General features: G+C 36.4%; 1 protein-coding gene across 1 annotated transcript in view; it reads right to left on the bottom strand.

Annotated features, from left to right (window-relative positions):
• Positions 1-25,986, bottom strand: part of EPYC (epiphycan) — a 36,075-nt gene extending 10,089 nt beyond the window's left edge. Inside the window, exons 1-3 of the mRNA XM_081128177.1 lie at positions 25,893-25,986; positions 23,432-23,609; positions 1,352-1,523 (exon numbers count right to left, since the gene is read on the bottom strand). Of these exons, the coding sequence (XP_080984303.1) occupies positions 1,352-1,523; positions 23,432-23,596 (337 nt within the window). The 5' untranslated portion in view covers positions 23,597-23,609; positions 25,893-25,986. The remainder of the gene's footprint in view (positions 1-1,351; positions 1,524-23,431; positions 23,610-25,892) is intronic.
• Between the last annotated feature and the right edge of the window lie 334 nt (positions 25,987-26,320).

The raw sequence follows: 26,320 nt of genomic DNA, 5'->3' as shown, positions 1-26,320 counted from the left end.
CTTACAAACACTATGAAGTCAGATCTATTATTTATCATCCCACTTTTCAGATGAGAAAACTGAGCCCAAAAACCCAAAACATTGAATGCCTTGCTCAAGACTACTATATCCAGCAGGTTGCAAAGCCAGTTTCAATGCTCTCTTCTCTCTTTTACTCTCAGTATTTTCTTTACAGACTTTTCTCATATCACCTGTAACACTTTATAGCCTCTAAATCTGTTTCCATGTCTGTCTCCCTGTTCTCGGCAGAAATAGTTGTGAGAAGAGTAATCATTTTAAGGTAAATTTTGTATCTCCAGAGCTTGGAGTACAAAGATACTTGGTAACGACTAAATCTTTGTAGTGGAAATTCCACTCATTTTTCTATACCCCCCCCCCCCAGGCCATTGTCCGTGTCCGTGTGTGTGTGTGTGTGTGTGTGTGTGTGTGTGTGAGAGAGAGAGAGAGAGACAGAGAGAGAGAGACAGAGAGAGAGACAGAGAGAGACAGAGAGAGACAGAGAGACAGAGAAAGTATTTTGGTGTGACCCCACTAACTCCAAGGATGACACTGATAAATTCTAACAAGAAATACAGACAAATTATAGAGTCACGTTTAGCACCAGTAATTCCTTCTCTAACATAATGCTCTAGTTGAGATCACCTTTAAGCCATACAAGATGGAACTCAGTGTAACGGACCACTTTCCTCTCTCTGCTACCTCCTAGGACTGAGTGAGAAGAAGCCCACTTTCCACAAATAAGAATCAGAACAGGAGAGCTTCAAACCCAGCAGTGACACGAATGGCTAAGTGATCTCTGGCAAGCCCCCACCCTTTTAGAGCTGGTTACCTCAGTAATAATGGAAAGGTTAATGTTAACCCCTTCACAGGGAGTTTGTAATACTCAAATGAGAGAATGTGAAGTGCTGAGCATTATGGCCCACAGATACCATGTGTTCAGACAATGTAAAATATTATTATTATCACCATCGCCATTGTCATTCATCAACAATAACCTTATCACCTGACCTGCTGTGGCCTGACCTCTCAGACAAAGAGTCTGATTTTGCTACTAGGGTATCCTTTGTTCTAAAAATGTATTCCATCAACCACAAAAGTTTTGAGTAATGATGTCAGACAAATGTTTTCACTCCAACTCTTTGGTTATTTGAAAGTTTCCATCATGCCCAAGATGAATCATTAAAACTATTTTTTATTTGAATATAAAATACATGTGTATCTCCTGCTTCAAACCTAGCTTATTGCAAAACTTTCTCCTTGGGTGATGTGGCTTCCCTGTGGACTTGGAGCTTGGCAGTTTAGAGGGATGACCAAATGGACTTAATTGCAGTTCCACACTGATGGACCTGACCTTCACTGGTGTGTGGGCCCAGAACCCTGGTGAATTCAGGCTCCTGGGGGGAAGAACCATCAATTAGTCTGGGGGTAGACTCCTCCTCCTCTTCCTCTTCAGCCTCCTCTGGCTGTGGGGGTGGGGTGAGGAGCTCTCTGTTCCCTGAAGGCATCATTGTCGCTATTTCAATCTGAAAAAGAAGCAGAATTCTATCAGGCAACCTGGATCACCCTGTGGCAGTGAATCAAATTTCAACTACACTCAGGGTTGCCACGAGAGGGCACTCGTGTTCTGAAGTTCAACACTGACTGGTCTGCCTGCCTGGGAGAGCACATGTGGTTCCAGCTACAGCTATAGCTATTGTTTTTAATTAGTTTTTCTTATCAAATCTTCTCCAATGCCATTTTTTTGGGGGGGGGGAGGGGGTTCTTGCATTTTTAAACATCTTTATATGTTTGTTCATTTCATAAGTTTTAAAAAACCTAATTTATTGTTTTCTAAATACATAGAATGTATAATTGTGATTCAGATTAACCCAGAAGTGTAGAGTCCCCTACACCCTGTCACCCTACCTCTACTCCCCTCGAAGATAATAACCAATAAAAAATTGCCATGTACGTTTTAGTCCTTTTAACTCTTGGTTCTCTGAATTCAAATATTCTGTTTCTTTGCAACAACTTATACTTCTTCCAATTGTATTTTACCAAAAGCTCTTCTTTCTACTAAAATACAATATATGCAGACTATATGATTTGATGATGATATGCCATTTCCCATATATTTTCAATATTACTTTGAATAACAAGTATTATCAGCAATATTTGGGAATGTTAAAATCAACCTTTTTGAGAGTTTTGACAATAAGAGGCATTTAAAAAAATATCCAAATAACTTTTCAGGGAATGTATTTTAGATTACACTTGCTTTTCTGTTCTTGCATGCCTATTTTAAGTAATGTTATTGCATCTCAGATCACTGTTTTCATTTAGAATAACTCCTTACTCTCAACTCCCTTTCCTTGTCTCAATGTCTATTCCTTTTATTAATAAATGTCTGGCTCCCTGATCTTGTGACCTTGGGCAGGAAATTTGTTCAAAACAATTGGTTGGCAACATGCCAGACCCACCCACTGGGGCCTGGGTGCTTCACAGCATCCCCAGAAATCCCAGATTTTCTCTTTATCAGACTGATAAGGCCTCTTGGTCCTTTTCAGCCTTCTTTATTTGCTTTCATTAAACAAGCAAAAAACCAAAAAACCACCACAACAAAAAAATACCTTCTAACTTATTTGATGTCAAAATGATATGGAAGCTATTACTTTTGTATGTGAAGTATGTACGTACATAATTAGGCCAGATATTTTCTGGATATTTTCTTTTATTTATTTATTTTAAATATATCTTTATTGATTTCAGAGAGAGGAAAGGAGAGAGAGAGAGAGATTGAAACATCAATGATGAGAGAGTCATTGATCGAGCCCGCAACTCGGGGAACCAAACCCCAATTGCCTGGATCCTAGGTCGATGCTCAGCCACCGAGCCATGCCCGGCCAGGCTTTCTGGATATTTTAAATAAATGTTTTAGATAACAATATCATTTTAAAGATACACTTACTTAATGTCACTTTTGATAAATTTGAATACATTGCTTAACAAATAAAAATGATCCTTTAAAAACCCCTAAAGTTTCTCTTGTCAGGGCACATTTCTGACCTGTGTCTCCCTCTGGACTGCTGCAGGGTGTCTCCCTCCCCGCCCTTCCGACACGGCCTCTCCAAGCCAACTGGACAGAACACTCTCAGCTATGTGGTATATCTTTACACCTCAAGGCTATAGCATAATATACGATCAACAAGTATTTGTTGAATACAATACAAAAAGTTTCCTTGTCCAAAATACATGCAATCCACAGCTCGATGCTGAATTTTAGAGATTTTGCTGACAAGAATCTCTGCATGTACTAATGCTTACTTTAATGCATTTTGAGCATGGCGTCAAACCAGAACAAATCCTACTGCATTCGGTGCATTGGGAAGCCATACATGAAGATATCGTGGCCATCAATCTTCACTTGAGAAGACTGGGCACACTTGCTTAAGCAGAGAGACATACGGGCTCCATCTGCAGGGTCAGAATGGGGCAGGTTCAGCAGGAATAGATAGGCAGGGAGACCAAAAGGAGGCGCCGGGAAGAGCGGAAACTGAGACAGATGTTTCATGGAATGGAGGCAGCCTAAAGGGAGAAACACATTCCAGACACGTTGCCTTGAATCTTTGGCTTTAGAGGAAAAATGTTTGCACATATTTTTTACGGATAATTGTTTTTCCACTGATTTGATGTGAAGCTGCAAGATCTCACTTGTCATCCACTATAATGAGGCGAAACAGCTTTTGTGTTTATTAGAAGCTGTTTTGTTCATGCTTACTCGCTATTAAAATGGGAATGCTGAACAACTTTTTAAGACCAAAGGGAAGGAATGTCTTTTCGGTTCAGCAAAATAGCAGAACTGTAACTTCAAAGTATTGTGCCTGGAGAGCCTTTTGCATTGCAGGCACATTTATTGTCACTACTGAACAGAAGTGATTCAGGCTTTCTGTCTTTTTTTCCTCTCTTACCAATTTTCATAATGTGATATGAAGTTGTGAGGAGATGCAGGCAAAGAAATGAGGCCGGGGAGACATGACCACCTGGCTCTCCTTGTGGCAGACTTTTATGCTTAAGCTGCAGAAACTTAAATTTAGGAATAAACACAAATGGCCAGAAAACATCCCTGCTTCTTTTTCTTAAGCTACAATTGGTAACATACAAACTCAAATATATAGCTGAGCTTCTGATATAAATATCCATTTTTTCTTAGTTTTTCTCCATTCTTTTTTAAAAATATATTTTTATTGATTTCAGGGAGAGAGGAAGGGAGAGGGAGAGGGAGATGGAAACATCAATAATAGAGTCATTGATCAGCTGCCTCCTGCACACCCTCTGTGGGGACCAAGCCAGCAACCCAGGCATGTGCCCTGACCCAGAATCCAAATGAGATCTCCTGGATCATAGGTCAATACTCAACTGCTGAGCCATGCCGGCCGGGCTCCATTCTTCTTTTATACTTCCTATTTTACTCTGACTTGCTTCCTAATGAATTGACTTTTTAATTTGTTCATTATATTTCCCTAAAGTTTAAAAATACTATATAAAGGGTCACTCCTACATATGACCTTGAGCTTAGCCATTACTGTACTCGAATATCTTCTTGACCTTCTATCAGCAAGGTACATGTTTGAGTTGCTTGATTTGTAGAAAGTTGTCTATTTCTATTCCCTTGTTTACCTGGTCTTAGATCTGTAGATAATTTATGTCCTGATAGACTGTGCTTAGGTGTACATTTCATGTCCATGAAAGAGTCTGTCTATACCAGAGATGACAAATGCTTAGTCCACAGAGAGTGGCATGGATAGAGTGAGGTCTAACCTCCTGAGTGAGGTCCATGTCAGCCTGCAAAGACAATAGTGTCAAGAAGTGTCCTTAGGCCTGCCTCAGTCTCCATACCATGCACAGCCTTGACCCTATGAAAGCAATTCAACACCTCAATATTTCTTAGGGTAAAGGGGGCTTAAATGATCCTGAAGTGTCTCAAAGTTTCTGCTCCCTGAGAAATGAGGACCCTCAGTGGAAAATAAATGTCACATTTTTTGTACCAGGTTATGTGTACTTAGACTTTTACTGGTAATATATATACTGTTATTAATAATAACAATAGAGTTGAGACTGTCATTCGCTCACAGTCAGCAGAGCTGTCCACAGAAGAATCTTTCTGTGGAAGTACTCAGTGCCACTTTAAATGACAACATTGGGTTAAAAATAATTTTGACCAAATCCATTTGTCCCTTAGCAAAAAGCTCATCTCAGTGATTTATACAACTACATTACACCATGGTGTCTACTTAATTTATTTGCCTTAATTTCAGAATAAAAATATGAAAAAATAGTGTGTTCAGAAACAGCAGTCACATTTTCTCCCAATTGCCTCCTTGCCATAGAATGCCCCCAGTACAGACTTCTTGTTGAGCCTTCTGATCATACCTGTTTAGGATGATCACAACCATCTGCTACCATTAAGCCTTGTGTTTGAATTAATAAAACATAATGCAGTTTATATTTTGGTATTTTGATATTTTTTGATTTTAGCACTTAATCTGCAGCTAAGTTTCCAAAGAGGAACTTAATAAAACTGTAATATATCTGTGATGGAAAGAATGTTAAAAAAGAATTCAAGTTACTCAGATTTAATTCCTACCTTCATGTATGAATGAAAATGTCACTGAGTGAAAAACTGAATTTGTAAACAATGGAAAGTTTGCTTCTCTTTGTAATTATTTAATCAACCAAGTCTATGCCAAGCATTACACTTAAGTTATACTCAACTGTCCATTTTACTTGTCAATATTATTTTCTAAACATCTACTGATATCATTATTCTTTCTCTCTGTCTACAACCATCACCATAATCTATGTTACTATCCTTTCTTGCCTGGAATAGAGCAGCAGTCCACTTACAGGAAGCTGGGCTCTCCTTCAGGATACAGTCACCCCGAAGTGAGAACAAACTCTGAAAAAGACAAAACTACTAGCATCAACCCATTCTCAAAACCCTTTAATGGTTTTTTATTGCTCTCAATAACCATAAGAACAATGGCCCTGCAGAAGCACTGTAACATAGTGGTTAAGAGAAAGGATTCAGACTAGATGATTTGACTCTAGTCAAGCTGTGAAACCTTCCTGAACCTCAGTTTCTCTATTTGTAAAATCCTGGTATAAATAGTACAGCTGTGTTAAGATGAAAATGTTAACACACATAAAATACTTAGAATAATGTCAGACACTTAGTAAGTGGCATGGAAGTGTTTGCTATTACTTTCAGAATAAAGTCAAAATCTTTTTACTTATAAGATCCTCATGGTTTGGCCCTTCTAGTGCCCCCTTCCTCAGTCTCATAGCACCTGTGCTCTTCTGTGGCACTGACCATTGTGAGCTTCTTATACTCCCCACGATCCTTCCTCTCTAGGGCATTTGCATGCACTGATCTTTCTGCTTGGAGCTCCCTCCACTCCCCATCTTTTAAAAAATATTATATTATTTTATTTTTAACAGCTTTATTGAAGGTTAACTGATAGCTTTACTTACTTACTGTATACAATTAGATGAGCTTGAACATAGGCAAACATCTGTGATAGACCATCATCACATTCAAGGTAATAAGTAAATCAAACACCTCCCAAAGTTTTCTTATAATTAACTGTTGATTTGGCAGCCCTCATATCCAGTTCAAATCTTACATTCTCAGGGGATTTACTCATGATCTTCCTGACTCAGACAAATGTGCTGATTGGTCATCCAAGCATTGTGTACTTCTTTTTGACACATTGACCATTACATTTGTGAAAGATTTTTTTAAATTGCTGCAATTATTCCTTCTTTAGATTCATACCCCTTTGCAATATAATTTTTTTCAACTCCTGCAATCAAAAAGTAAGTGCTAGTTTCTCATCCCTTGAATTTAGCCTGGCCTTCTGATTTGTTTTAGTAAACAGAATGTATTGATGTTTGTCAGCTTTGAGGGTTCTCCAGATTTTCTCCCTAACAATGCCACCCAGTCATCATGTGAACAAATTTGGGCCAGCTATTGGAAGATAAAAGAGCATACAGAGCAGAGAAAAGCCATATGAGCTGAGGACAGCATAGTCTGGCCAAACTAAACGACCTTAGCAATGGGTTTCAGGTACATGAGTCAGCCCATTGCAAACCAGAAGCATAGTGCAGCACAGATTGCTGAACTACAGAAGAGTGAGCTAAGTAAATAGTTTTAAGACACCAAAATTTGGGGATTATTTGTTACACAACACAAGATAACTGATACAGAGTTTTATGCTGTATATGTGAATATTTGATTAATGGGGGGGGGGCTGGAAGAGACTAACCAAAGAACTGATATGCATACATGCATTGCCTATGGACACAGACAACAGGGTGGTGAGGGCCTGAGGCAGGAATCGGGTGGGGTGCAAAGGGGGAAAAATAAGAGGAACATCTGTAATAGTCTCAACAATAAAGATTAAAAAATTACTATACATCTATATATCCCCACAAGGGTAAATATATATTTTATGGTGGTTGTTTTTCATCATTATATTCCCAGCTCCTACCCCATTATGTCTAGCAGTTAGGCTGGTAAGTATTGTTGAGTCCCTACAGGTAAATAATGACAATTTTTTGATACTTTAATGGATGCTTTGGATATCAGAGTAATGAAATATTTTAACTTAAGTGCATGAGAGAGCAGGTATGAAAAGAGATTAATTATGGCTCAGACATCTCCATGTCTGTCAGTGGACCTTCATTGTAGGTGCAAACATATTGTGAAGAGAATCTAAAGGCAGTGTACTTTGACTTCATTAAATGAAACTGGTTATGAATCTACTGCTGATCCAAGAATATTGGTTAGGTATGGTCTATGTTTGAGGGGAAGGTGAAGTTATATGCCTAGAAGCAGAGTCGCTCCATTGCACAATTCTGAGAGGCACTGCTCACTTGGCATTCTGTGGGAATGGTGCTCCCTAGGTTTGCAGAATGTTACGGTCCTGCTGAGTACCTGTTAACCCTAAGAGATCAACTAGTCCTGATACCAAGATTCCCCTTATTGTTTTTCCTACCCTCTTTACCTCAGCTACACCTCCTGCAATTTTCACTTAACACACAACTTAGGCAGAGATGAGAAATTTTTTATTAATCTTTTTTTGTTTGTATGTACAATTTGGGAATTAGGACAGCATGATAAATCCTTAAGGAAAGAGAAAGTAAAAGTATATATGCACTGAGATCCTAGTTGACTTATTGATATTTATTGAAAAATAAAGATATAATTGTTTTTATTAGAATAGAAAAATACAGATTTTAGCATGTAAAACAGGGTCAAGGAAAGAATCACAGTGAGGTTCTCAACCCAAGAAATTAAATAACTTTAAGTTGTTTTCATGATGCAAAACTGATCTTAAAAACACACAATGAGAAGAAATCATCTCTCCCAAGCCCTTGGGCACAGCTTCATGACGCCTGACTCCTAGTGATGATAATGCACTTAAAGAAAGAAAAAGTAATCTGAAGAAGATGGCAGCCTATGGAAATTCAATTTAGGGAAAGAGTTTGTTGTTGTGGCTGACATTGTTTGTTGAAGAGAAATGTTAAATTTGTTGAACATAAACAATATAATCACTAAAGAGATCATCTCTGAAGTGGAGAAAAGAGATTTCACTTGATCTCATCATGAATTAGCTGAAAATAATTGGCATAGATTGAATACTCACTATATCAGAGAAACTCTTTCCATTGATTCTGATATCACTCTCAGAACAAGTCTATGTAGAGGTGCAATATGTGCACATTTGGTGAATTTGTAAGTGGAAGATGAGAGATGGAAGGGCTAAGGAAATTGCCTGAGGTCACACAGCTTCTAAGCAGTTAAGACTATGATTTGAATCTAATCTGTCCTGCCACAGGACTGCTTCACTTCCTTAATTCTGATTCTGTACTCAGCCAAATAAAATTTTTCTGAATAACTTAGCGTTTTAGGCACCTTTTTTATTCTGAGAAAGAGCAGTTCTGGAGAGGGAAAGTGAGCATTATCATTACTGGGGAATGACTACTCACATTAGAAACTCATTAATGGGCTTTCTTGTTCATATTTTAAGCCTCATATGGTATTTGCTAGGCATCACTCATCAATCTGCAGTCTGATCTGACCTTAGCTGATTATGTATGAACCTGAAGGCTGAACCTTCAGTTGCTGAACCCAAAGGCTGAAGACCAAGGCCATGTAACCTTGTGGGAGCACCTGGCAGTCACTCAATCTTCCCCTGAATTTGACAATAATTAAAATATCACATAGCATTAATGGAGGTGGGTCATAAAATTTAAGCAGCATTTATGATAATTTTCTCTCACTTTTGTGAGAAGTAAGAATTAATCTAAGTTGAGTCACGTGACTAGTTCTGGACAATGCAATGGGAGAGAAAGTAATGTGCCAGCTACGTTCCTAATCAGTAAAAACCAAGTATACTTCCTGCACATTCTTTCCCTTCCCTCAGTTTATCAACAGAAGACACTGCTGTGGACCTGAAGTCTTAAAGTGAAGATGGTGCATCTCCAGCGATGAAGAAGTTTGGATCCCTGAATAAGTACTTGGAAGACAGTAAACCTGTTGACCTGCACTGGACACTCCTGTCAGCAAGATATCATTTTTTATTGTGTGACGCCATTGGGATTTTAGAGTTGTTTGTTACAGCTTCTAATATAATTTGCTCTAATATAGACCTTTTCAATTTTTGGGTTTTTATCCATTTTCTAATCATACTGAGTGAACAATTTTTAATATTTAATGGGTTAATTTACGTAGCACATAGCATTAACATTAGAAAAAATAAATAAATATACTTTTTTGTCTCTTTTATTCTCTCTGATTTCTCTTTTACAAACAATTGTTCTTTGATCTTGGTTTCTTGCTATAGTACTTCCTGAAAGATTATACCACCAAACTGGAGTAAATTCACCAGATTTTAACTTTTTTATTTTTAAATATAGGTATTTTATTGACTTAAGTTATAATTAATAAATCTATATAATTAATAAATGCCTCAGGTCAAATACCAAAATTAGTGGTTTTCTGTTTAAATAAAATAGTATAAAATCAACATTTGATATTGACTTGTTAGAACATTATATGTGCATTTATGAAAAAATATAATTTTTTTTTTTAGTTTTCTAAAAAATATATCCTGATATATAGTCATTCTTCATAAATTTGCAACTAAATGGGAATGGTTCTTTATTTAATTCAATGTTTAGGTGAGAAATTCAATACAGAAGAAAAAGTTCATAATGTGAAGGTTTCATTTAATCATACCCTCTCCAGCCTGTGCTTCTCCTGCAACCTCCGGACTTTTCTGTTGCTGTTACTCACATGTTTATTTTCTCTTTTTGTTGCCAGAAAGATTTTCTACTTTAGCTTATTCCCGGTTTATTCAGGACTCCATTCATCATCCTCCCCTTAGGCTCTAGTAACTTAATAGGTCTCCAATATCCAGTTCTCACAAATGTATCATCTAGTTCTAATTGAATGTCCCCAAATAATATGGGTAAGAAACCTTAGCAAAGGCCTAAGCAACATTATCTAACAGCTAAGTCAGTTCATGTTCCCTTTACCCTCACTGCCCTTATTCCCCAAGTAAGGATGCCAGAAGGACAATTTGGTGTAGGCTGAAATCAGTAATCTCGTGAGAATGGGCAAGGGGGAGGGAGTCAATCACAGTAATTGAAACAAAGCAGTTGGACTGGAAAACAAGAAATATGAACCTTCTAAGCTCTAGCTCTTTAATTTATGATGGAGTAATTTAGTATTACTTTGTTTCAGTTTTAATCTTTTTTATCTTAACACAGACCAAACTGTTCCTTCTAACACAGCCTTTATTGAGGCACAAAGTATAATAAACCAGGCCTTTTAATATGTAGAACTTCTCTGCATAAAACTGCCATTCACTGATGATAATGATGATGATGATGATGATGATGATGATGTATATATTATCGTAGGGTATTTTGAACAGAAAATCATGTGCATTTATAGAGGCTGTCCCAGGGAGGACGAGCTTATAGCCAATTGGATTTGTAAAAGATATTTATTACATTAAAATTTTTTTTACTACTCGGTATCAGTGGAAGAGCCTTGCAAAATTTTACAAATTTAGAAACCTGACTTTGTCTCTTAGAGGCAGAATTACTTTAAACAAATTCAAAAGACTGTTCTAAACCAGAATGCTGACCTGAACCTTCTTATTGCCACCAACATATTCTCTATAGTCTCTGCACTCTCACTTGGGAACCTAATTAAAAGAAGGAGCTCTTAACTGTTCTGAGACACCATGGATGGACCTGGAGATTATTATGCTAAGTGAAATAAACCAGTCAGAGAAAGGCAAATATCATATGATCTCACTTATATGTGGAATCTAATGAACAAAATAAACTGATGAACCAAATAGAGCCAGAGACATAGATACATGGTACAGACTGACAGATATCAGAGGAGAAGGGGGTGGGATGATTGGATGAAAGAAGGTGAAAAGCTTAACCAAAGAACATATATGCATAGCCCATGGACACAGACAGCAGTGTGCTTGGTGATGGCCAGGGGAGGGGTTGCTGAGTGGAGGTGGGTAAAGGGAGAGGGAATGGGGGACATCTGTAATAGTGTCAACAATAAATTTTAAAAGTAATTGTTGATGTCCATAGAACAAGGGCAAAAGACTAGATAAATCAGCTCTGTAATAGCAAAAGGCAAAGGAAGGGCTGATTTTTAAGGGTCGAAATCTCTAAAATCTGCCCTGGTCAGTGGGCTCTGGTGGTTGGGTGTCCTCCTGTGCGCCAAAGGTTCCCAGTCAGGGCACAGGCCTGGGCTGCGGGCTCCATCCCCAGTAGGGGGTCTGCAGGAGGCAGCAGATGGTTGGTGTTACTTTCACATCAATGCTTCCCTCTCTCTCCCTCTCCCTTCCTCTCTCTCTAAAAATCAATAAACTATTCTTTAAAGAAATCTCTCAATGTGTTGCCTGTCATAAGTTTTTGCAGTTATTAGCATGATAGGAATCATCCTGCCAATAGGAGAAGGCTGCTGAATAGCAGTTAATTGTCTTTGACAATATTAGACTCCATGATCTTCCTTTTTTCTCTCAACACCAAAATGTACTGATCCTCTTCAATCTCCATTCCATATATTTATAGATTCCATATAGTTATAGTAGAAGATTTTTATCTTAAAATGTCCTGGATTTTTTTTCACATATATGTCTTTAATCAAAGTTTTGTTAATTCCAAAGAGAACACACAAAAATTTTTGACCCAGCTGCAATGTCTTTTAGATATATTTTCTTTGTTCTTCTCATATGCATTGTATGTGAATAATATATATTTGCTTACATATTGTTTACCTCTTTCAAGACCACATTGAAGGTGAGCAGAGAGATTGGCATAATGCCATTGTGATTGCCCCTTAGGGCTCACCTATCTGCATCTTATATTATATAGTCTGATGGTTGACAATATTACCAAGCAATAATTTCTGAATGATTTTAAAGCCTGCATGTGTGGACCTTAACAAACACAGTGTAAGCCCCTCATTTTCTAACAAGCTCTAGAAAGGGTTTACTATAACTTGCCTTAGGAGTGCTAGAATAAGAAATCTGTGAAATTAGGAAAGATCCAGTGGAAATCAGGCATATTATCAGAGAGCGAGGCAGGACAATGACAGGCCAAGTCTAATCCTGGGTTAGAAATTGTTATGATAGGAGATTATCTAACTCAGAAAAATGAAGATTTTTACAAATTTGCTTGAACAATGTTTTTTTTGGCAAATTTATAATTTACTAATTTTTAAAAATCTGATTATAAAAGATGCTACAAGACAAAATCTAGAGGACTACGTTAGAAAAACAAAAGCCTGGACCAGAAAGAAAAGAGAATGCACTCATCAGCACACAGTACTAGAGAAGAAAATGGACCACACCGAAAAGCGTATTAAACTGGTTAAACAGACATAGTAAATGGCCCACACTGAAAGAATAGCTGAGGGAAGTCAAACACTAAAACTGTGCCCCGCCCACAGAGATTCTGATTTCAGTAGTCTGGGTGTGGCCCAGCTATTAGGATTTTTAAAAACTCTGAAGTGATTCGAATATATGGCCAAGGTTGAGAACCACCACACTGGAGGGAAAAGTTATTCTTCAGAATAGGATGTCTGAGCCCAAAATGCTAATTAAGCCCTGGAACTTTGAAATGTTAAGTCTCAATGGGCATATGGTAGAAGGATTGTTTTTCATTAGGCTCCCAAGGGCCATGGGCTTCAGAAACATCAACAGCAGTGTCAGTTCAAGAATCTGCTGAGGTTGATTCTTCAGCTGAAAAAAAAACTCTGGGGAAGATGGGAAACTTCCTGGGAGGTCAGTTTGATGAATTCCATAGCGGGAAGCAAGGCTGGAAGCCAGTGGGGCACACAGCTGGAGGGCCCCTGGATGAAGAGATCCTGCCACCGGACAGACATGAACTCAATGCAGCATCAGGTGCCAGAAACCCAGGGCTGCAGAAAAATGGGAATTTAAAGGTTTTGTGGATGTAGCAAAAAAACAGAAGCTTCAGGTAGGCCTGGTGACTGGGCCTGCCACCACTGTCTGCTTAGAAACTATGCTAGAAAACAGGAATATCCCAAGTGCTACCCTGAGGTGAAAGCCATGGGGCTTCTTAATTCAGTGTTGCTTGTATCCTAAGTGCATCAGAATGAGCTGAGGGTTTGTTAAATCCCCTGAGTGCTGGGCCCTCCTCTAGCGTTTCTGATTCATTAGGTGTGGGATGGGATCTGAGAATTTGCGTTCCTGACAAGCCCAGGTGATGCTGATGCTGCCAGTTCAGGTGTCACACTTCGAGAACAACCCCTCTAATAATGGTAAACAGTGCCATAATTAAGCTCCTGGTGGGAAATTTCTCCAAAATGTGTTTGAGCTCAAATTTTGCAGACTAGAAACAATGAACATAAACTGACCAACATCTGGATGCGATTTCTTCCATCTTCTCACTTCTCAGTTACCACCAAGTCTCTTCTTAGGTCTCTGGCAGCATTATGTACTGATTTTGGGACTATGCTATTTTAGGGACTAGAATAACTATTTTAGGGACTCAGAATTAACTTGTTCTTTAAATTTGATGAGGGTTAAGGTCAGTGTCATGATAATAATACATGTGCAATTAGTGCTTCATTCTCTTTCAATACCAAGGTCATGGAGACTTTGCCGTGAACTAATAACAACTTATGTGCCTCTGAAGGAAGTACACCTGTATCTGGAAAAGTCCACTCAGGCTGCAGTTGTTGCGTGAATCCAGCTTGCCTCAGGCACTAAGAATCTGTCTAGTTGAGATGAAGCAAAAGTAAAAGGGCTTTTGAACTGCATATTCTTTGGACTTTTAAATCACAAGGCAAGCATTTCTGAATTTGTACTGCAATCTCTTTAGATTTAAACAAATTTTGACTTTAATTTGCAAGAGATGTTAATCTGTAGACTTATTTTTCCTCAAAAGCTTCATGGAAGTAAGGTAGTTAAATATAAGTTTGTGTCATCTTTATGTTTCTGGATTGTGTGACTGGAGTATAGTTACTTAGCATTTAATTTCATTGCAGAATGTCTCATAAGCTCTGTTATTAAATAATGGGGCTTGATATAATTTGAGGTAGGGCAGAGAACTGAATGAAAGGAAGAGAGAGGCCTTTTAGGTAAATTAATTGATGCTCTCAGATCCGTAGGTCTCAGGAAGGTATGAGCATGACTGTCCAATGAGCAGACTGATTTTCTCTCTTGAAGGTGAGAGCTATACTGAACATAGTGGTTAAACCTGATGGTTTGAAATACCCCCCTCCTGGGGGGTATCCTTTGTTCGCTTCTTTACTCACCCCTCTTAGAAGAGAAAGAATGACTAGGGTAATTGGTGAGTGTAAGAGGAACTAGGCCTAAGTGGTTCATCTCCCCTTTTGGGGGAAATTGACTGCCTGTTGAGAATATATTTTGAACTCATTTGCCTGAGTACCATTTCTGTCTCTCAGTTGATTCTGAAGTTAAGTAGGGTATAGGAGGAGCATGTATCTGGTCCCTTAAAACCTAACACTTATTTCCTAGATAAACTTCGATATTATATATATCTATATATGTTATAATACAAAATAGTATGCATTTTCATATATGTCCCCAACTCTTATTTTTACCTTTCCTCACTTTCTTAATTTATGTTTTCATGTCATAATATAGGATAATAAATAATTAATAATTAATAATACATCATGTATCATTTACTATTATAGAGAATATAGTACAATATACTCTATATTTATATTTTATACATTGCAATATTAATGGATATAGATATTTTATCTATATTTATTCAGATTTGTATTTATTTTATATGTTTATATGTCTATTTATGTACACATTCTAGCATTTATTCATGTAAGTAGGCTTAAATATTGTTCAGAGAAGGTAGCGGGTAAACACATGAATAAAATAATTTACATCTCAGATTTGTTGTCTGGACTGTGACTGATGACACATTTGGGGACATAATTTCTCAGCATGTGTATGTATTTTGTGACTAAACTCATAGAAACCTTATGTCCCAACAGATAACTACAGATCTTGTTTATATTTTTATTTTTTTGCTTCCTCTATTATATTGAAATTGTATATTTATAAGATGACTAGACTGGGAGGTACTGAGAGACAAGGAGGGACTTGGTCTAATTTACCTGCCCCTACTCCTGGCTTTCAGCAAAACATTGGTAAGTGGATCTAAAGTGAACCCATGCCCAATGGAGTCAGCCTTCATTATAGCTCAAATCCCATCCCTTCCGTGAAGACTTTCCTAGGCACCAGTGGATAAGCTTCAGTGGCTGCTGATTGAATAAGTGATTTGATGGTAAAGCTAACATTGATTAAATATCTGCTATGTGCCAGGCTATAAGTTTAACAGTGAACAAGTTTCTTATTTAATTTTCACTACATGGGAAGGTGAGGCTCAGAGGGGTTATATGGCTGTCTGAGGCGAAACAGTTCCTATGATGGACCTAGGACTCACACAAAAGGAGTCTGACTCCATAGCTCATGTCATTCAGCACTGTGAAAAACTGCCTCCCAAGTACAGAGAGGTTGCACACATGAGCAGCCCCTGAAGCGAGTGGTTTCTTTCACCATCTTTGCAGAGTGTGTGCATTAATGCTTTAAGTGTACGGGCAAAGCCAGACTGGGAAGGACATGTTCTCGCCTATTTATTTACTTAGTTTAAGATCCTCACTGTGTCAGTAAATTCCCAACCAGCAAGTCCAGTCCTTCAGCAGATAATATTTAAATTATAAGCCTGTCTCTCATTTTTTTTAGAGCATTTTAAATCCAGAATGTTATCTGGATTTTTACTCTAGCACAGACTAAGGTTTTTGATAAACAAAACAGAATTTAAAATTTATCTTTCTCCCAAATTGTCACACCAGCTGATAATAAATCTTGAAGTTATTCTGTGTTGTTAGCATTATGTCAACGATTGGTTTCCAAACTTAGCAACAGGCTTTGAGCTGTACAGCGTGGGTTACTGAAGAACATCCTTATGGGTGCCACACACTGCCATGTAGATGTGTTAAGCCCAATGGAATTCTGCTTTAAACATAAGTCCAGTGCTCAAATTGATTTAAGTGATCCATATTAATTATCTGAAGGAATGTGGCCATGAACACTGGCAATGAAAGCTGTATCTTATTTTCTATTTTATCTTGAAAATGGACTAGGGAGAAATGTGTTTGGCAAAGATTGCTCAATCCCTGTGTTTCTGACAAAGCAGCTTTCAGTTCAGAAGGATCGTCTTACCTCTCCCTCAAATACTTTGACAGCTAAGAGAGTTGCTTAGATACTATGTTCATTGTAATCACTTGAAAATTCTTGTTTTTCTGATTCTTAATAATCAAATTACTTAATTTCAAAGAAAAGAAACCTCAATATTGGACACAGCTAACAAAGTAAAAGATTAAAGAGGAGAAGCAGAAAAATAATGGAGGTGTTTAGTGCCAAAGCTTCTCTGGTTTGGCATGAAAAGAATCTGGTTTAAATTTTACTCTGAAACTTACTAGCTGAATGACCTTGGGCAAAATTCTGATCCTCAGTTGCTCATAAAAATAATAATGGTAATAATAATAATCATGTCTTATTTCAAGGGATAGTTATGAGAATTAACTTAGGTTTGTGGTCTCATAAAAATGTATAATACAAATTCAAACACAAACAAGTCACTGGCAAGTTCTATCAGTCTTTTTTTTTCCTGATAATCTTACATAATTGTATACTTTATTTGCTTCACTTTTTTAAGGTTTTCAACTAGCTTAAACTAAGAATCAAATGGTTTATCACTGTTTTTAAAACAAGCATATGGAAAGTCAATCAGACAACATGTTGAAAGCTCGTCAGCAAAATTCTTCCCTCTCATCCTCTAGAGCATCTTCTATGAAGGATGAAGGGAAAGATTAGCTTTTTTTCTCACCATATCCTGAAAATGATACGTAAGTCAGGTTGACTACAACATTATCAAGTCACTTCTTCTAATGAGATTTTTATATGTAAACCATATGTTAAAAACTTTGAAATATACTGTATATATTGTATAAAATGTCCAAAGTGAGATCCTTTTTATATGTCATTATCTAAACTAAATATTGATTTATATAATAGTCCAAAATTAGTCTGAGTCTACTGAAGTGATTTCTGATGCTACAGGGCATCAATATACATCATAAAATTATTTCGCATGGCACCATATTATCATGATGATAAGAGAAAAGAAGTCATTGCTCAATTGTTAATTGATACGGCTGCCTTCACTGAGTTCTCTCTCATTCCTACAGATCCACTAAATTTAATTTTAATTCTTTTGATGAAGCCTATAGCTTCTTCATTTATGAATGATATTTTAAAGCTGAATTTATTTATTTCAATGGAAGCTTTCTTTATAAGGATGATTTTAAACAACCTATCTACTTGTTCTCCATCTGAAAGAGAAAAATGGGCCTTAATTTTAAAATCAACTGTGAGTTATAGAAAAGAAAGTATTCCTCCTTTGAGGAATTTCCTATTTGTCAATTATTACGAATGTGTTTCATTAGCTCTGTTTGTCTATTTGTGAAGGCACACCCTATCTCATTCCATACTGACTTCAGAAACTTATATGAGGAGATTAGGATCACAGGAGAGGAAAGGTGGGGGAAGCCATAGGAAACCAGGAAAAAATGAGGCAAAAATTAGGCTCCAGAACTCTCAGCAAAATGACCACCACACTAAGTTACAAGATGTAGAGCACAGAAAAGAAAAAGAAAATCTTCTTAAAAGTTGCAGCCGCCTCTGGCACTGAGGCCTGAGAGAAATGTGCCCTCCACATCCTCACCAAGAACCCTGTGCGATGTCGTAGGAAATCCCTCCACACTGGGCTAGAATAATGCAATCAAGTGTGCTCCATGGGCTCTGTAGTACAACATTCTTGATGTTTCTTGATGATTCAGAGGCAGTTCAAGTGCAATTAAGTAGAAGTGATTATTTAAGACTAAAGTAATGCAGTATAGGTGAGCAGAGGTCTAACTGTCCAAATGGGGCCAAGGAAATTTTACAGGAGGAATGGATGTTCAACTCCTTCAGCAGAGTCACTGGGACCTTTGGTAGGTAAAAGAAATTCTTAATGATCAAGGATAATGGTTTTCTTAGACCTAAGAGAGAGAGACAATCGATAACCCCCAAAGTATGCCATGAAAATGGAAACACCAAGTAACTACCTTGGTCAAAAACACAATCTCAATTTAAGCCACTCAAAGAACACTGAATTTTAAACTCTGTAGTTTTCTGATGAATTCTTTAAGGCTAATAGGGAAATGTTGCCCTGGACCCTAGACCACCAAATATGTAATATATGCAGGGTGGGGCAAAAATGGGTTTGCAGGTGTTCATATGGAAAGTAATCAAATAATTAATAAAAAATAATACAAGAATAAATTCTGTGTTTCATATACTCAAAACTGTAAATCTACTTTCCCCCATCCTGTATACATGCTACTATGTAAGTATAAAAAATAATGTACATTTACGTTACTGCCCATAACTTAGATATAAGCGGGAGAGCCCCTGTTCACAATTATTCTGTGAAGTAGTGAGTTCAAGCCATTCTTTCTTATACTAATTAGATAACAGTGAGTTAGCTAACAACAGTGAGTTAGCTAATTACTGGAGGCAAAGTTACTTCTAGTTCACATTATTCAGCGGTTTCCTTTCTCTTTTAGGAGTGTTGGAGCTCTTGGCATTCAGTTCAACTAAAACCAGTATGAAGTCAAAAGGACCATTTGGAAAATGGCAGAAAATGGAGGGAGGCAATGCAATCCTTTATTAATCTGCTGAAGGTTATTTTCCGATATGAGAAGAAAATATCACTATGACTATATACCTGTGCAATCTTAGTCAAACTCCTTACCTGTTCTTTGTCTCTATATCTTCATCTATTCATTGGAAATGACAATAGTACTTCATAGGGTTTTTTGTATGTGTGTGAGAAATAAAGGAGATAATCCCCGTGAAATGCCTAGAGCAGTGCCTGGCACATACTAAGTGCTCGCTCAGGATCAACCCTTATTCATCAGAAGCAAAGCAACCTATATTTGGTCTCATGGTTTATAACCCCGCCCTAGTCATTCCACTACAGTAAAGGAAAAGCTCAGAAACATGGCAACAATTTTATGTTATACTAACACATGTACCCACTGGGTAATATAGAGCATGACGACAGAAGTGCTGGGCTTCAAATCTGTTCCTAACATAGAATCCAGCAGGTCCTGTGTATTCTAGATCATCAGACATCACATGTCGTCAGTCTGGAATACTATTACTGCATATAATTTTCAAAAACAGAAATGTTTTCATGGCTCTTCCCCAACTACTAAGGAGGTAATGAATATACTACCGCTAGTAAAAATCAATAAAGCTCTGTTGAGATTCTAAACCTGAGGAGCAAGGGGTGGTTTGGCTCATTGACCAGATAAACCATTGGTCTCACAAACTCAAGTCTTGCAGCAAATAAATTCAAATTTTGTTTTCAGAAAAAAATGTTTACTTATTACATATTTTACTAGTTTTCTATTGCTGCATAATAAATTCTAGAAACTGAGCAAATTAAAACTATCTATACCCATTTTTTAACTCATGGTTTCTGTGGGTCAGAAATTCAAGGCTGGCCTGACTGAGTTCTCTCTTTAGGTCTCACAAGGTCAAAATTAAGGTGATGGCCAGGTCTGTGACGTCATGTGGAGATCAGGGTTTCTTGTATCTATAAGACTGAGGTCCCTATAAACTTGCTGGCTGTCAGCTTCCCTCAGCATCTAGAAACTTCTGCATTCCTTGCTATATGGACCCATCTATCTTTAAAGCCAGCAACAGTTTCCCTTGCATTGAATTTCTCTCATGATTCAAATTTTGTCCTTAACTTCAAGACGCTGTTTTAAAGGGCTCATGAGTTTAGGTCTGGCTGACCAAGATAATCTCCTTAAGAAGATTATATAACATAACCTAGTTACAAGAGTGATATCCAAATAAATTCATGATGTTAAGAATTCTAGGTGGCATGGACACACCAGGGGATGGGTCATTTAAGAGTCATCTTAGAATTCTGCTTGTCACATATGTCCAAAGCCTTAAGGATTAATAATTCAAAGCCTGGACCAAAAGGTCTACTCTATTGGTCAAAGATGCCAAGTTTTAGAATTTATAGGAAAGAGACTGGCATTGAAAGCATTGGTCAGTTATCGCATAAATTTACAGTTTAAGAATATAAGTTGTCTTTTCTACAGATAAAATAAATTTTAGGCTAAAATAAGCAGAACCATAATCTTGGTATTGAGGACAAAGAGTGAAGAATCGGATCCCACCATTTTCCATGTGTTTTATTTTCCATCATTTTTTAAAAAATCAACTGTATCCTGTATGGATATATTACCAGTGTTCATTCAAAAATTGTCACATAGGATCAAGAACATGTGTCACGACTGCCCTTAATTTTAAAGATGAGATAAATAATCATACCAGGAGTCACCAGAGTATGAACTTCCAAGGCTGCATTTAAGAAGTTAATGTCCTGAGTACCTACCTATATTTTAGAATCCATTCACATGACTATTGTGAATGGAAAGTCTATTGGCTTTGTTTCGTATCTTCCCATGAGGAATTACATACCAGTTTTTGGTTTGTTTGTAAAGCAATTTATATCAATAATTTGTTAATATCTAAGCTAAAGTTCTTTGGAATTTTGTTCTTCATGCCATCTTATCTATCATATTTTTTTTGGATTTTTTTTATCATAGGTGGTGGCTGAATGGGTCGATTGATTTTTGCTATTGGACAAACCTTGTATTTTTAAAAAATTATGTATAGTTTATATCTTCAAATGTGTTATATTATCATAGCACATGTACATGTATATTTTTCTATATAATTTATCTATAAATTGGTTTTATAAATATGACTTTACCACAAAGGATTGTTAAATCAGGGATGATTATATATTTCAGTCAACCACAGGAATTATCAGTGGCTCTCTGGGGCCCTCAGTTGTTAGGATTTTGAGTTTAGCTAGGCCCATGTGAAAATCAGGGATGTTTGCATGAGGTAAGGGCTGGGGTATGTAAGGATGCTATGTCACATATTTGGTAGAAGTTTGCTATTTAAGAATAAAAGAATACTGAGGGAAGGTTGTATATTAAATTCATCTTTATATAGATATATTTCTTAGCTTAAATTTTTTGGTGGCAGGAAGAATTTCAGAATCTCATGAGAATGTTACAGAGCCTCCCGAGCAGCAAAAGACATATTGACAGCAAGAAATGGCTTAAAAGAAGTCTGCAGATATAGCTCATTGATGTCACAATTTTGCCTAAGGCAGCCTTGGTTTCAAGCAATATTTCCTCTCTGGTGCATATGGTCTTCTGAAGAGAATTAGCAGTCCTTTGAATCTACTCCCCAGCCCTACTCAAAATAGAGGATGCACTTATGGTGTTCACCAAACCTCTCTGGTCCTATAAAATACTTTTTGGATAAATGACAAATAAATTTACATTGAAATATTTAATTTGGTAGACAGCTTCAGATATGCACTGACATATATATATATATATATATTTAATATATATGCAAGATGGAAAAAAGGAGCAGGGTAAGTGAGTTAAACACTAGAAAATTTTCTTCTCATACTCTACATTGATGCGTTAAGTTGGAGCTATAGAGAGATTACAGACAGCAAGATTGGTGATTAATGACCATAAATTCTCAACAGAAAATTTCCTTAACATAACAAAGCCATACAGGCAAATGAATCAAACAGTGAATGTTAATAAAGACTTAGAAAATAGGGACATATCCAATGTGTAGAAGAAAAGTGATCTGCTGTGCTGTCAACGCTAAAACTTTACTAAAAAGTGGGAAAGGGAGAGAGAGAGAGTAGGGGTGATATAAAAAAAATGAAGACAAAAGAGAAAAAGATAGGGGGGGAAATAGAGTAAGGGGAGAAGAAGTGAAAACTATTGTATTGTAAATTCTAATTCTTGTATTTCATAAGTCATAAAAATAATGAGAATGTTTATATCTTAATAAAGATGTATATAATAGTAAAGATATATCTAAGTTTCATACAATTTAAATATATGCTTTTGTCTAAATATTCCATTTTCTTAGTTTTCCAAAGTAGTTATTCTAAGAAGGCTTACACTTGAACGACTGCCCAAAATATGTTATGATCCTATAATGATGATGTAATTTCCCTTTTGGTTTATTTATACTTAATTAGTTTTTGTCAATGTTGTACATTAATTACACTTCAGCATTTCAAGGTCTGTTTGTTTTCTGATTCAGAAAAATTAATCTGTATTCTTTAGTTATGTAAAAAGCCTAGCATTTAATTAGGAACATGTCATCTCAGATTTATAAAATGTGGGCTGTAACCTTGCCAATGCCTACATTACTGCTGAGAGACAATCAGTCATTTAGGAAAGCACATTTGCTCTTGGAATACCGTGATGTCCCAAACCATTGTCCTTTATATTTTTTTATTTCCTAATTTATTATAACCTCACATTTTTTCCCTTTACTGCAAACTTCCCAAAGTTCTTGACCATTGCATATGCCTTATTTTTACTTTTCCTTACTGACCATGGCTTTTTCCTCCAGTTTCTCTGTTCTAACATGACAAAAACTATTCTCCCCCCAATTTTGTGAGAAGATATAAAGAAAACAAAGTGAACTGTAAGAAAGCAAAAGAATGTTTCCATGGTAATCTCTAACAGATTGGCATGTTCTGGAGAAAAAGTTCATATGAAATTATTAAGACAACATCTCAATTTATAAACAGGAATCTATTTGAAGAGAACAATCCCCAATAATTCCTCATACAATGCTTGTAAGAGTACCTCGGCTTGACCAATAGGCATGTTTTCATAGTTGTATAAATTATCCAGGTCTTCCAAGGTGGCGTCATAAGTTTCTGAGTCATAGTTGATGGTCTCTAAAGTTGGAGCAGTCACAGCAGCATCGAAGATGACAAGCCCCAGAACAAGTCTTGCTAATGTTTTCATTTTTCAAGCTTTCCTAATCATAAAATATTAAAATGCATTAATATTTCATTGATAATAACTTATGAATACTTTTCACTAAACAGGAATGATAGATAAATCAATGTCAACACTGAGGAACTCAAGCTGGTAGCTTTCTTTACATGGATAATTTATAAACATAACACAAGAATTTGTTTGGTTTCTGGTGACTATTGATACCAGATGTTCAAATTAAGGCACAAACCTATCCATTTTTTTACGGTAGATATGGTAATTACAGTGAAATTGATTTTATTTCATAGAGAAACATGGGGAAAATGGGATGCAGAAAGACTGTGATATACTTATTCACAAAAACCTTTACATTACTAAGCATTAAGATTGTTTCATCAGCTCTGGAATGTGGGGAAGATGGTGATAATGATGATGATAAATGTAACTGTCACACTGTTTTACAGATGAGAAAACCAAGACAGATTTGGCTCTTCATACAACAAGGACTCATAACTGTTTCTTGTACATTCAAGCCTAGGATCTTTTCAGACAAAATAATAAAGATTCTTTGTCTTTTTACTTTTTTGTTGCCTCTGGGTATTATTAAAATATAGATCATTTAATATATTCATGCATTAATATTTCATGGAATATTTTTCAAAACTTGTTCTTAACTAAATGGAACAGAACAGAAAGTTATTTTTCCTTTAGTCCTTAGTGTTTTATTTCACTGTCTAGGGTTTAAAATCAGCATAATAGGAATACATGTCTAAAAGGCATTAATTGGCAAGATCCCTTAGAGGAGGATTTGTACAGATACAGGACTAAAGAACCTTTTGTTTTGTAATTCTTTAGTAAGCACAATTCTTATTTTCCATGATAACATTATGCTTTGGGGGATATAATCAAGATCTTATGATTTTAATTCTATATGTACTCCTTTGAATATATTTTAGTTTATTTAAAAAAAAAATCTCTCATGTTTAACTTTAAGCATTTAAGTTGGGCCTATCAAAACTATTGCCTAGTGATTATTGAGGAAGCAGATTACTTGTAACACTTTTATCAAAGATATCTAATTTTAAGGCTTTGTGTTTTGGATACGCTTCTTGGGCTTACTTTAAAAACAGTATATGGGGTGCTTGTACCTATGCACACGTATCAAAGGGAATTCATGGTAAACATTGCTTTTAAACTTGAATGCGCTGGCAGACCAACTGGCCTTCAGTTACTTGAAAGAAAGTCTTTATGAAGCAGGCTTAGGCAGAAGGATATGAAATTCCTCTGAGAATAAGAAGCAGTACAAGGACCTCCTTTTTATCCCCTTCTATGCTTTCTTCAAATAATTTTTTTATTCACACTGGATAAACTAAGCCTCTGTTTTACCTGCCTTTGAAGAGATCTGTGCAGGATCGCATATTTGGAACTGTTCTCTGCAATTACTGACAAAGCCTGAATACAACAGTGTGGTTTGCAAATCTTCCAGGAGCCATGCTCCCATATTCAAATGGGAAACACTAACAGTGGCCACTCCAACCTAAAATCCTTTTATTTCTTGTACATTTCTGGCAGCTTGCATTGTTCAAAGAAATTATGCACTTGCTGTTTCTTTCTCTCGCTTCACACTCTGTCTGTATTTGGTCATAAAGGTCTACTATTAGAGCTTCCCTGCATTTGGCATATCCCCTAAAGCTTCCAGCAATAAGGAGATCTGTGTGAATCTTAGAAATAGGAAGAACATATATTCATGTTTAGTTAAAAATATAGATTTCTTCCTTCAAGTAATTTTATTAGTATCTAATGTAGTGTCTTTGTTGAAACTTTGAAATTGTTGTCCACTTGACTCTATTTCCTGATATTTTGAAAATGCATGCTTATATAAAATTTTAAAATATACAGCTCAAAAAGGCATTCTAAATGCATGATTCTAGTATGACCATTGTATTTTTTAAACAGCTGAGATCTCATAATTTTCTTTTGCATAATATTTCAATCAATAACAATCAATAGTGCCTGCCTGTGCTGGCAAAGAATGTGGTCTGTCAGAGCACTTCATTTAAGAAATATATTGGAAACTGCTGCAATTTTATTGGCATTTGTCATGACTACTAAGATCAACCATTTTGCTGTATGTTATTAAATCCTAAGCTAATTCATAATTTTGGATTTTCCAAGAATAATATAAATATAGGAAAACTAAACTCAATCCATTGAATCAAAGTTCACCATGAGATATTAAAGCAAGTTGAATTATTTTTTTAAAGGTTGTTATAGTAGGAAAAAAAGTCTCTAGCCCAAGAAGAAAGCAAGTGTAAAAACTTACCTTTGGCTCCTACTTGGTGAAATGGCATGAAGTGACTGAGGACACAGAGCCAGTGGTATTTGCCCCTGACCAATGGTTGTGAATTCTGGTCTGTGGGAGGTGGAATTTGTAACACTCAATTTTCTGTTTGGAAAAGCTAACCTTGAGAAATGCTTCTCAGTCTTTAAAAACCCCAAACTACTTTATAGTCACTCAAATGAAGCAGTAGAATCCAAATTACATAGTATGTGAAGCTCTTGAAATTATGTTAAAGGAGCTGTAATTGCCAATGTGTCACCTTAAAATTTTTAAATGGAAAAAAGTTTGGTTTTGACATATCTCATCTATAACAAACTCATCAATTAATAAATTAATATATTCAGTGATATTATACATACATATTTCAGAAATATTCTAATAAGAAATCATTTTCCTAAATCTTGCATGTC

Source organism: Miniopterus schreibersii, assembly GCF_964146895.1.
Source record: "Miniopterus schreibersii genome assembly, chromosome: 2".
NCBI lineage: Eukaryota > Metazoa > Chordata > Mammalia > Chiroptera > Miniopteridae > Miniopterus > Miniopterus schreibersii.
Note: the sequence above shows the minus strand (reverse complement) of the source record. Positions and strands in the feature narration are given on the sequence as shown.